The following is a 13137-nucleotide window of genomic DNA, read 5'->3' as shown; positions in this document are numbered from 1 at the left end:
TGAGTTTCCCTCAACTCAACCAGGATACAGTGCGTGAAGAGTGGCTTTCAGAGTCTGTAGAATCATCAGTGAAAAGAAACCTCAGTCTCCCTGGATACAGCCAGACGCCAGCAACACTTGACCTGTCCTTGTCTCACGGTACTTACGGCCCAGGTCTTGCGTATTCTTGCTTGTTTACATGCCTTATCTCACTCACTAGATTTGAAGTTCTTTAAGGCAAGATCTCTGTCGAATTTACCTTTGCATTATTCACAGTGCCAGGGGAACTGGCAGGCCCCAAACTGGCATTTGTTAAATGAAGCAACGAATAAAAGTGAATGAATAAATTATATCCATTTCGAGTTAATCCTCTGGATTTTCTTTGGGTTATATGAAGAAAATCCCCCCAAGGAAGGACGCGAAGCTAGCGACCACATCCAGAAGACTACCTTTCAGGACCTCTACCCACCCACAGCATTTAGGGACCGGCGCAGCTTTCACTTTATAACTGATAGAAGGCTAGTAAATTATTTCCGAAAAATTTAAGTCCCCCGGTGGCTTATCTTTACTAACTCGTAAATTGTTAACTTTCAAATATTAAACCTGCAATAAGCCAGAGCTCGCTTATCAGTCACCCTTTCTTCTCTGTTTATATGAACTAGGAACTCGGTGGCTGTTTTTTCTCGCTCCTCCCAAGTGTGATGGTCATGTAAAAAGCACAGGAACACATGGCGAATGAAACAGGTAGATAAGAAAAATACACACACAGCACAAATTCTTTTCTCCCCAGATATTTTTGACCAAACTTTCACCCTCGAGATAGGCCCTATAACAGATGGATGTGTGTGTGTGTATATCGGAAAAACAGGGGGAAAAAAGGTCAGCGTAAACACTATTTGTACGTATGAACGAATATAAAACGAAATGTCAAGTTTGTCTTACTATTATAAAGGACACAGAAAACTATATAAAATTAATATACCCCTGGAACTAGGACCAAAAAACCAGGAAACTGAGATGCACTGAGCGGAGGGCCAAATGGAGATTTCTCTCTAAAGGAGAAAAGATCACCCGACTCTCGGGTTTGCCCGGCGGGAGGGCGTGACTCCCGTTTTCGGATAATCTGAATAGAGGGGATTGCGTTTGCGCGCGGCGTGCGTTCCAGCTCCCGGCTCCCCGCGCGCACCGTGCGGTCCGGGCGCGCAGCCCCAGACCAGCCCAGCGCCGGGCCCGCTGCTGCGGGCGGGGAGGGCGCGCAGGGCGGGCGCTGATTGACGGGGCGCGCGGTCAGGTGACTCGGGGCGCCACGTTCCCGGAGCCCAGCCCGCAGTGGCCGCCTGGGCCGGGCCGGGGCCGAACCGGGAGCCGAGAAAGGCTCATCTCCCGAAACAAAGTTGCTGGGCCGCCGGCCGCGGGGCGGGAGAGCCGCGGGGGACCCGGGGCGCTGGCGGCCGGACCCTGCTCGGCCGCCTCCTCCTCGGTAGCGGACCCCGGGGTGCCGGGACCCCCGTCGGTGCCAGCGGGACGGCAGCGCGCGACCGAGCGGTCCTGCGCCCCACCCTCCCTGCTCAGCCTCCGGCGCCGCGCTCCAACAAAGGGGCAGGCCCGGGGCGGGAGGAGGAGGAGGAGGAGGAGCCGGAGGAGCGAGCCACTCGCACACAAAGTTGTGGAGTCGCCTTTCCTCGGAGGAGGGGAGCGGGCAGCCGCCGCCTGCCGCGGGCTTTCTCCCGCCGAGGGGCGAGGAGGAGCCTCCAGCGCCCGAAGCCGATTGGGGAATCACGGGGAGCGGCGCCCCCCTTCTTTTGGGTCACTTCTGCGGACGCGAAACTCAGTCGTGTTTGGCAAGCTTGGTGCCCACGCGCCGGTTCCAGGTTTGCGCTTGGACTGTTTTGTTTTTGTCGGAACTACTGGGCAGGAAGATTGCACAAGTCAGGGGCGTTTTCAATCGGTGTCAGAATTTTTTTTTTTTTCCTTTTGGACCTTGTCTGGTTCTCCACATTTCATTTTTAAAAAACGTCGCATCACAGCACGCCCGCGCGCGCACACCCCCGGGATTACTAAGACCCGAAGTGAGCCAGGGGTGCCCCTGGGCTGCTCGGGCCGCGGCGGCGGCGGCCGGTCACCGGAGCAGGTAAGCCCATGCATTATTGAAGCCTCGGGCTGGGGACTGACCGCGGCCCCGAGGAAGTGGGGCGTGGGCTGCCGGGAGGCTGGACTTTTCTGCTGCTTCTGCGCCCAGGATCTGCGTGCCGAGCTCCTTCTCGCGGCGGAGGCTAAGATGTCACCAACTTTTGCGTGCACTTTCCTCGGAACCTCAGTTCAGCTCGCCCCGGCGGGAGAGAGAATGCTAGAAGCGTGGAGAGAGCTCGGGCGTGGAGGTCCTCGGAATCCATATAGTAGCAAAGGACCTAGACTCTTCCAGCTGGTTCTGTGCTGCCGCCTGGCTCCCCCTATCCTCCTCCCCTCCGGGGTGAGGGGGTCGCGCTTCCGTTCCTCGCGCGGTGAGGGGCGCTGGGCCAGTGATCTCCGAGAGAGGACGTGGCCTTCCAGGAGGGCCTGTCACACACACCCCAGCCCCAGGAAGGCGGGGCCTGGAGGTGTCCGCGAGGAGAGGGTGGCAGTGTGGGCGGCGGGCAGGGGAGCGGCTCCCAGCCGTCCGCCTGGCAGGAAATGTGCTTGACCTCCAGGCCGTTGCTGCTCCCGAGGGTGGGGCTCCGCAGAGGGGACCGGGGGCCCCCAGTCCGTGCGTCGTTTCGGGCAGTCGCCTCTTCTGGTTTTCCGGACTCTTGGCATCTCTTGCTGCCACTGATAAGGTAATTTACGCCCCTGTTCGGCTCCGCGTCCAAGGCTCTGGTTGCCCAAGGCCACCTAAAACACCAGCGAAGCACTAATTTTCGGCTGTGCAACTTTTCGAAAGCATGTGTTCAAAGAGATTTTTTTCCCCCCATCCCCAGATTACGAAAGGGACTCGTCCCCGGCTTGTTCCAAGGGGAGGAGAAAACGTACCCGACGTCCAAGAGCTAGGGGGTCCGCTCTTAGTTTTACATTGAACTGAGAACCCCAGGTCTAACCTGGGTCTAACGGCCCTGCTCTCTGGGATGTCCTGGGAGAGTTTCCTCTTTCCTAGCCTCCAGGTCGCCTGGGTCACCAAGGTCTCCCGGGTCAGTTCCCCAAAGCGCGCATGGGAGGGGCAGTGCACCGGTTCCGTGGCCGCAGCGCACCGAGCTCGGGGGAGCCCCGATCCCCGGGTCGGGCCGGAGCTCCCGGCCTCTGGCACCGGCGGCAACGGCCGCATCCATTCCTTTGTAACTTGCACGGGCCCCAGGAAGTCGGGTCGGCCCCTCCCGGCTGGTGGCTCGTGGGCGCGGGGGACACAGCCTGCCCAGAGCGCTGCGGGTCTGGCGAGAGCTGGAGGAATGCGAAGCTCGTGGATGTCTCAGCTTCCAGAGTGCCAGGCGGCCAGGGCCAAGGTTTACGCGGTGTCATTCCCCGCCCCCTTTACCCGCGTTTATGGGACCGATGAGACAGCTCTTTAACTCTCCTTTGGGTGTTTACTTACAATTTATTGCCCCTGTAAACAATATTAATCACTGTACCATTAACCTTTCCTTGGAGCGCTTCCTGGAGCGAATGGCAGTTCTTGGCGCTGGGCGGTTTCTTTTACTGTCTCAGGCAGAGCGGCAAACTCTTGCCGCCTTGGGCTTCTTTTCCACTATTTCTAGCATTCCGGGGTTTTGATTCCCTATGTAAATGCATGAATAGTTTTTGCCCGAGGACCAACACCGCATTTCCATCATAATTGCATATTACTGAGCATACTTGTATTCTTACATTGTGTAATTACCAAATGATTTTAAAATTAAAACGTTAGCTTTGCCTTTAAGGCCAACCTCCATCCTTTCACCCCAGGTTCATGGTTTTTGGTCCATAGGACAGTCAGAAATGTTCTGAAGGAGGAGTTGCTGGTACAGAGTTGAGTGTGTTGGTTTCAGGGAGAAAGAGCTGGCTACACTTTGCAGAACGTCATTACGATGGAGCAGAAACCTCGAGCCGCGGTAACGATAAATTCTGGTTGCATACGGCTTAAAGCTTGTAAAGCAATATCCCATTCATTTATCCTCAGTTTCTCCCCTAGCTTTGTGTGGAAGATGCCCTTCCCTCCGGTTCATAGATGTCAGAGTGGAGGGTCACACTTGGCACAGTGTTGGTGATGAAACTTTGATTCTGTTTCCTGACAACAAATTATAAATCGCTATAGCATTTAGGGATTTAGAAGGAGGTATCTTTTGCTGTAGGTTACTCAACCTGGAGTCCCCTGACCCATTTATGGCAACAAGTGACAGTCAACGGCTATCGCTGTTTAAAGGGTCTTCTGTGATTCTCTCTCCTTCCTATTCTTTCCTTGTCCTCTGACCCCCCTGCTGCTGTATCTTTGTAGGGTATAGGGGATTTTGATTATCAAGAAGAGAAAATTTGAGAAACTATCTTGAGAGCAGTAAATAATCTATTGTAATGAAGAAATATTAACATACGAATAGAATAAAGTCCTGTGTAGATGGTTTACTTTCCTCTTTTATGGAGTGGGAAAGTCTTTGGGAAACATGGATGTGAAGACCCTTGGCTAAGATCAGTTATGAAGGAGAGCAAGAGAAACGTTTCTCAAAGGGCATTGTTAGTTGCTTTCCAGGAAAGAGAATTTTTATTGGGCAAACCTGATTTTCCATAATAAAATTTTACATGCATTCTTCCGAACAAAGTTTTCGGTTCTTGAATATAAAATAAATTAAGAATTCAGCAAATCTTTTGCAGGCATGTACCCCCCAAATGAACTTAATCACATAATAATCCATAAAGTATTAACAGTGGTAGACCAATGTAAAAAATGAAAAAAATTTTTTATACACCCATAAAATCTGTCGGACTGATGATCCAATTCGTTCCTAGTGGAGAGGAGATTGTCCTAAAGCTTTAGTAATCTATCTTAGTTTTCATCTGCCTCAAACTCTTTAACACTTAAAACTTTTTTCTAAGGTAATTTTGACCTCTTTATTAGTAGAACACGCTCTTTTCCTGAATAGTAAGGAAAATAAGTTATTATATATTGCCTATATTTATTTTATTGTAAATTGATATATGTTGTTTCCTTGAATGTTATATATCATAAAATAATATATAAAATACTAAATATTACATTTGTATGTAAGGTGAAATAGATTATAAAATAATAATACTATATGGTGTGTCCTTGAATTAAAGAGTCGAGTTGTTCAGTCCTAGCTGGCAATAAACTCTGGTTCTGATATCTTTTGTAATATTTGAATTAATGATCTTTATTTGTACATTAATACTTGGATGTGTTAGCTGTTATATTCCCAATTAAATGATTAATTTATTCAGTTGGCTTTTGGGGCACTTTTAAGGGGCCGTTAGGGTAGAGCCAAGTTGCCTAGCTGAAGCTGGAATTCTGATTCCGTCTGGGCTGGTGAGGCAGAGTGTTTCAGGAAGCATTAGGCAGCAGTGCAGGACTCTCATTGTTGACATTCTTAAAGAAAAGGTAGTACTGTAAGGTAGAATCCTCAATTCTGTAAATCCTAAAGATGCTTCTCTGATTAATTGCTGAAGACTAAGATTATTTTGTTGGAGTGATATCTGTACTCAGCAGCATTTGTATGATGTACCTTCCAGAATAAAATCTGTGCAAATGGATAGAACACATAACTATCCAGATTTATGCCTAACCCTAGGAACATTAGTTCCTGAGATGAGACCTCTTGTTATCTCTGGCTGTTTATCTCAGGCACCTAAAACTCAGCAAGTCAAAACCACATTCATTATTCATTCCTCCAATAACTTACCCTCCAGTGTTCCCCAGCTCCCCCTACTCAATTGTCCAAGCCAAAATTGAGCAGTCAGTTTACATAGCATCCTGAACCACTCATATCCACTCAGTTCCAAAGTCCTGTTGACCTTCTTTATTTAATGTCTAGATATCCTACATATCCACCCACTTCTTTCCATCTACCCTTGTTTAGGCCATAATCATTTCCTGCCTGTGATAGTATACTGGAAAGAACAGAACAGTAAATATGCTCCTTAACTAGATTCTCCAAATATTATTTTCCACTGCTTGCTTTCCCTCTCTCTCTCTGTTCTCTGTTTGGGTGTGTATATGTGTATAGACATATACATACACGCATACATAGATCCATATATGTTGTGCTGTTTGAACTTAAATTGAAGATATTATCACACCTCATTGCTAAATGTTTCATCATGTGTCTCCTACAAAGACATTCCTTACATAATGATGAAACCATTTCCAATATCAGAGAACTTTAATATCAATACAATAATATTGTCTGACATACACCCCAAATTCAGATTTTTCAAAGTATCTCCAAGGTGTTTATTTTAAAAAATCCTTAATTCAGTCAAGGCTTACACTTGGTTGTCATGTCTATTTACTCTCCTTTAATCCACAAAGTTCCCCCTCTCTCAGGTGTTTTTGCTTTTTATGACATTGACAATTTTGAAGAGTCCAGGTAATTTATTTTGAAGACTATCTGGAGTCTATATTTGTCTGCTCATGATGAGCTTCACATTAAACATTTAGGCAAGGATACTATATGGATGATATAACAAAGAAGGGCACTACATAATGATAAAGGGATCAATCCAACAAGAGGATATAACGTTTGTAAATATCTATGCACCCAATATAGGAGCACCTAAGTATATAAAGCAATTATTAACAGACATAAAAGGAGAAATAGACAGTAGCCACAGAATAATAGTAGGGGACTTTAACACTCCACTTACACCAATGGATAGGTCATCCAAACAGAAGATCAATAAGGAAACATTGGCCTTAAATGACACATTAGACCAGATGTCTGTAGTGGACATACAGAACATTCCATCCCAAATCCACAGAATATACATTCTTTTCAAATGCACATGGAACATTCTCCAGGGTTGATCACATGTTAGGCCACAAAACAAGTCTCAATAAATTTAAGATTGAAATAATACCAAACATCTTTTCTGACTACAAGAGTATGAAACTAGAAATCAACTACAGGAAGAAAATCAGAAAAGCCACAAATATGTGGAGATTAAATAAAATGCTACTGAACAACTCAAAAGAGAAATCAAAAAATGCCTGGAGACAAATGAAAATGAAAATATAACCTGCCAAAATGTATGCGATACAGCAAAAGTGGTTCTCAGAGGGAAGTTTCTAGCACTACAGGCCTACAATATAGGCCTATACAATACAAGCCTCAACAAACAAGAAAAATCTCAAGTAAACAGTCTAACAGTGCACCTAAAGGAACTGGAAAAAGAACAAACAAAGCCCAAAATCAGCAGAAAGAAAGAAATAAAAATCAGAGCCGAAATAAATGAAATAGAGACTAAACAAACAAGAGAAAAACATCAATGAAACCAAGAGCTGGTTCTTGGATGATGTAGTGTGTTTTCCATTACATCACGTGACACCCCATTATTGGTCATGTGGTTTGATCACTTGGTTAAGCTTAGAAATTTTTCCCTGACATTTTATCATGAAAAATTTTCAAGCATACAGAGGAGTTGAAAGAAATTTTCATTCAACACCTATATCCCCATGGCCTAGGTTCTTCAGGGAACGTTTGTTAAATTCTGCCACAGTCTTCACGGCTCCCCGCACATCACTCTCGTCCACCCACAAGCCAGAATGATTTTTGAAGAAGGCAAATCTGATCCTGTTACTTCCTGGTTTAAAACCATCTCCTGGGTCCCCACTACTCTTCAGAGAAAGAGTGAAAGCCTTGACGTGGTCTCCAAGGCCCTGTCCCTGGTCCTGTCCACCTACCTCAGCTAGTTCAACAGATCTCTCTCCTTGGCTGTCTTCTCTCCAAAACACTGGCCTTTGCTCAGCTTCCTGAATGCTCCATGATCTTTCTGCCACTTCACATGGGACGCTCTTACCTTTTCTCTTCCTGCCTTTCTTTTTGGCTAATTAAATTCTTCTAGTCCCTGAAGGCTTGGCTCAAATGTCACTTCTCAAGAAAGCCTTCTCTGATTGCCCGGGGTGGTCAGATTCCTCTGCTGTTTGACGACATTACTCTGTACTTCTCCTTTGTACGTTTGTCGAATATCTGCATTATCATGAAATAATTCATTATGAAATTAACTGCTTAGAGTCTATAAACTTCATAATGGCAGAGGCTGTGTCTCTTTTTGATAGTCATATCCCCATTGCCCAGATCAGTGCCTTACACACAGTAGGCATTGAATAAATATTTGCTGAACGAATGGTACTATATATAACTATCTATTAAATAATATATGTATTTTTTTAAGTCAGTACTTTCCCTCGTCTCTCTAGGTGTTGATGTCAAGCTGGACCATTGTAGAAAACTGCAAGTCTTAAAAAGAAGACTTGGTAAAGTCTTTGGATTATATTGAAACTCAGCAAAGATGGCCAAGTATGGAGAACAGGAGGCCAGGCCTGACGACGGGCAGAACGAGTTCAGTGACATCATTAAGTCCAGATCTGGTAGGTAATGGAAGCTTAAGAAAATGACAGATTTTTATGCATAAACTACTTAGAAGGACATCGGTTTTTTGGCTTGTTTTGCACTGCTCTTGTGAAACAAACTTCTTTTGAAAAACATAATTCTGATAAATGACTGTTATGTTGTAAAAGTAATATAATGTCTCTGAGTAGCCTATCTTAATTTCTCAACCCGATTGGGTCTCTTCGTTTGTTGACTGGCATTGCTTGGTGAAACTGCGACCTGTAGTTGAATGCTGTGCATTTTAAGACTGCACCTTTATAAACAAAAATACAGCTGAGCATTTTCTTCTTTTTGGCCTATTTTATGAAGTTGAAGGAATTAGATGCCTGAAGTAGGAAGTACCGTGGTTTCTGGCAGGTGGCTCTCCTTCAGTTTTGCTTGCATCACTGTATCTTCACCCTGTCCCTTTTGGTGGTCAGTGCTAGGCCGAAAAGTGTCCTGTCTTTGCTTCCCTTCTTGAAACTTCTTTTGCATCTTCTCAAGGTAGAGTTTTCACCTGGGGAATCTAATCAACTAGACCGAGACAGATGAATGGTTTTCATGTGACCATTTAAATTGGGGACCTAAGGATGCTTCTCCTGCCCCCAATCTTTTTATATAACTAAGTGCTTTTTGATTCTGGCTGCAGAAGTAAATCAACTGGGAAGTTTTTAAAAAATGCAGATGCACTGGCTCTCCTCCAGACCTATCGGCTAAAAATTTCTTTACTTTTGAAAAGCTTCAAATTCACTTCTGAGGCAGGCTCTAAGGGGAGATGCTTTCGAGAAAGCAGGGCCTTTCTGAGCTTTCAAAATTACACAGAACTCCACCCTGAGTGTGAACACTATACTTAAGTACCTTTGAGAGTTACTTTGAGGTATAAAATTACATCCAGTGTCCCTTTGAAAACAAAAAAGGAAACTAAAGGCTGTTTTTGCTGTGTGAACCATCTTTATGTTATGGTAGGAGTTGATTTCTTATTATTTGAGATTGCAAAAATATGCACTGAAAGTAAGCTCTAAATTGAGAGAGATATACATTTAATACACACATTTCCCGCTGTGATACTGATGTTGGTCGATTGGTAAAGATTTTAATTAATACAATCTTGGCTCTAAATACGTAGCTACTCTGGTTGTCCCTCGGTCTCTGCGGGGGATTGTTTCCGGACCCCCACTGATACCAAAATCTACAGATGCTCAAGTCCCTTATATACAATGGTGCAGTATTTGCATATGACCTGTGAACACCCTCCCGTATACGTTAAATCATCTCTAGATTACTTATAGTACCTAATACAATGTAAATGATATGCAGATAGTTGTTACACGGTATTGTTTAGGGAATAATGACAAGAAAAATAAAAGTGCGTCCGTGTTCAGTGCAGACGAGCGTCGTAGACCTTTCCATGGGTGATTGGTTGAATCCGCGAATGCGGAGCCTGTGGATATGGAGGACCAACTCTATTGAGTACCTTGAAGGCTGTTTTAGAGGTACAGCTTAATATCCTGTTTGAAAGTACCCTCTGAGGATGTTTTATTCCTCTAAAATTCTTTTTTCTTTAAATGTTTTAGTAGGATAAAGTACTATGTAGATATAAGGGATTATTAATATCTTCTTAAGAGTACAGAGTGTATATCCAGAAATATGTAAATGTAACAAAGCGGAAAATGAAAGTGAGAGACTTTAACGTAGCCATGGTTGTGTGCTACAAATTGTGAGGAGGTGTATCCTTTTTGTTTTGAGGAAGATTAGCCCTGAGCTAACTGCTGCCAATCCTCCTCTTTTTGCTGAGGAAGGCTGGCCCTGAGCTAACACCCGTGCCCATCTTCCTCTACTTTCTATGTGGGACGCCTGCCATAACCTGGCTTGTCAAGTGGTGCCATGTCCGTACCCGGGATCCAAACTGGTGAACCCCGGGCCGCTGATCTTAAGTCATGTTCTGCGTCAACCTCCCTTACAGTAAGACCTTTGATATTTATAACTATGTACTTTAGTCATGTCCATAACACAGTAATTATATGTTTAAAAATACTGGGTATATAGGATAAGGACTGATAACTTCCAAACTATTCTTTAAATTAAAAATTATCATTTAAAAACACTGACAATTCTCACACACTATTGAGGGACAGATGGGCAGAAATTATCATGTATTTATTTACGTATTTTTGTGTGTTTTTAACATGCGTGCCAGTTGGCCCAGAAACTCTATTTTTAAAGTTTTTTCCCCTAGGGTACACACAGAAATGTACAAGCAAGAAATTGATCAGAGCATTTTTCTAATAGAAATTGGAAACACCATAAAAATCCAGTATTGAGGATCGATTAAGTCATAATTTTCTGAAGTATTTGAAAGGAGCACAAGTTCTAATGTGTAATTCAAAAAAGGATGTCACGGGCAAATTATTTTCAGAAATAGTGGTTTAAACCTCCTCTGTTCTTTTACTGTAGGACATCTGAACAGATCATATAGCATCTCAGTGGAGTTCATTAAATTAGGGTATGTCCATAAAGTAGATTATGCATTTATAAAAACATTATGGATGTATATATGTTTGAGCATAGAAATACGTTCTGGTATATTGTTAGGTAAAAAAAGATGTTCAATTTGAAGCCATTTACGTGAAAAATATTTTCTCAAAAGAATTTCATAGGGTGACTCTAAAATGTTAATAGTGGTCATCTTGCCATTTGGGGATTATTACTTTTCTCCTTTTACTTGCATCTATTTTCTAAAGTTCTTCCATGAGCCTGTATTTGTTCTCATATTTTTAAAGACTCTCCAGTTGCTTAGAGTGTTTTCATGCCAAGCCTATGATGATTACTTTTTTCTTTTTGGTGGCGCCTACTTCAAAACACATTGAAAAGTTAGCTGTTGCATAGCTGAGATATAAATCACATTCTTTTGACTGGATTATGTTGCAAAAGCCAGTAGATAAATTTGGATTTGAATGGGCCTCTTAGTCCCAGTCTTGCTTTCTGGAAGGCACACTTTGATTCTTTTAAGGTAGATATTAGTGTACAGTGGTAATGTCTCATCATGCACCAAAATTTATGTATTGAAATGGGATTTTTAGTTCAGATTAAGTCAAAGGAGTCACTTGCATATAATGCATATTTTTAAAGATCCTCCTTGCATGTGTTCTATGCTGAAGTTGTTACTTTCATTGATTTAAAGGAATGTTTTCCTGTGGGAGAATTTTGCTTCTAATCTGCTCCTCTGGGTTCCTTCCTTTTTGGGATTGGGTACAGGGGAGGGGGCAGAGATTGAGGTGGGAAAGAACTAATGTTGGGAGTGTATTGCTAAATTTAATCTCTTGGTTTATGAAGATTCTTCTCTTCTTCTTCTCCAAATCCTTGAGTTTGGGCCATCTAAAAGTGTGGCGTAATAAAAATACTTGTGCATTTTACATTAAGTTATTGGGATTGTTTACATTACCCTCATTCATTCTGAGTTTGCTTTTTGCTGTGTGTGAGGTTTAAAAAAAATTTTAAAGTCATTTCCATGGTTTCAACAGATTTATGACATTATCAGGGTAGACAATGAAATAGTTTCATAATTATAAAAGCCAAGCATTTTTTTATGGTTGTAGTACATTTGCCTTGGATTTGAATGAATTTTAGAAAAGAACTTGAAAGAACATGACCTTTAATGATTAAGGGCCTGGGGTTGGGTACAAGCAGACCTTTCCTTCCCTAACTCACAGACACACAAGTCAAGTTCGTCAATGAGTGACTGCGTCTTTGACAGCCTGAATTAGTGGGCTTCAGAAAGCTTAACAAGTTAGTAAATATTTTGAGAGAGTAGGCCAAGAATAAGAGTTTTTTAAAAACATGAATATCTTGCCAGTGGAGTCTGTGATGCAGAAACTTCTGCTTGGAACATTTGAAACACGACATCATAAAATGGTTCGAGATGCATATAAAATCGAAGAACAGCCTCTCTGCTATCTCATGCTGTCAACAGCTGACACACTTTAAAGCTAGTAACACAGAACAGGTCGTCCTTTTCTGTTTTTCTCAGCGCTGTTGCGCTAAGTGTTAGCCCAGAGCCTCCTAAAGAGGGTAGACCTCAGGGCTAAAGGCACTGTGTTAGCTAGCTACAGGAGGGGACAGTTGGGAGATTCGAATCATAGACGCTCGGATGGAAAGGGCCATTTGCTGAATGAATTGCATAAGCTCCACATTGTTGTCTGATTCAGTGCGTTCTTTAGAAGACCTTGGGCAGGAAGCCTGAGTGTAACAACTTTATCATTTCTTTCTTCACGTTTTCTCTTCTTGTCTAGTCCTAGGATCGATTGTTGAAGGAACCTTACAGGCCGTATAACCCGGCTGTGCCTGTGAGGGGGTTCCCCAGCGTCTGCTTGCATACCTCAGTGGATGGGATCTCGCTGGTGATGATGATGATGAGAATTCTAGCAATTTACATTTATTGAACACAGACTGTGTGCAGATACAGAGTAAGAGGTTAGTCCTCACCACTGTTTTACAGATGACAAACGTGAGCCACACAGAAGTAATTTCCCACACTGGCCTTCCCTCTAGTTCCCCAAAGGCCCAGTTGTGCCTACCTCAGGGCCTTTGCATGTCCGTCTTCCCTCTGACTTTGCCT

The 13137-nt window shown here is 43.7% G+C and overlaps 1 protein-coding gene across 4 annotated transcripts in view; it reads left to right on the top strand.

Moving 5' to 3' along the window:
* The first annotated feature begins 1964 nt into the window (after nt 1-1964).
* Nucleotides 1965-13137, top strand: part of UTRN (utrophin) — a 486786-nt gene continuing 475613 nt past the window's right edge. For 3 of the 4 annotated variants that reach the window (XM_046669467.1, XM_046669473.1, XM_046669465.1), the window contains exons 1-2: nt 1965-2110; nt 8351-8521. In XM_046669467.1, coding sequence (XP_046525423.1) covers nt 8443-8521 — 79 coding nt within the window. In that variant the 5' untranslated portion in view covers nt 1965-2110; nt 8351-8442. Of the gene's footprint in view, nt 2111-2654; nt 2793-8350; nt 8522-13137 lie in introns of those variants that run through there. The other variant, XM_046669466.1, reaches the window with a different exon arrangement.

Source organism: Equus quagga, chromosome 8 (assembly GCF_021613505.1).
Source record: "Equus quagga isolate Etosha38 chromosome 8, UCLA_HA_Equagga_1.0, whole genome shotgun sequence".
Lineage (NCBI taxonomy): Eukaryota > Metazoa > Chordata > Mammalia > Perissodactyla > Equidae > Equus > Equus quagga.
This window is presented reverse-complemented; position numbering and strand designations above follow the sequence as displayed.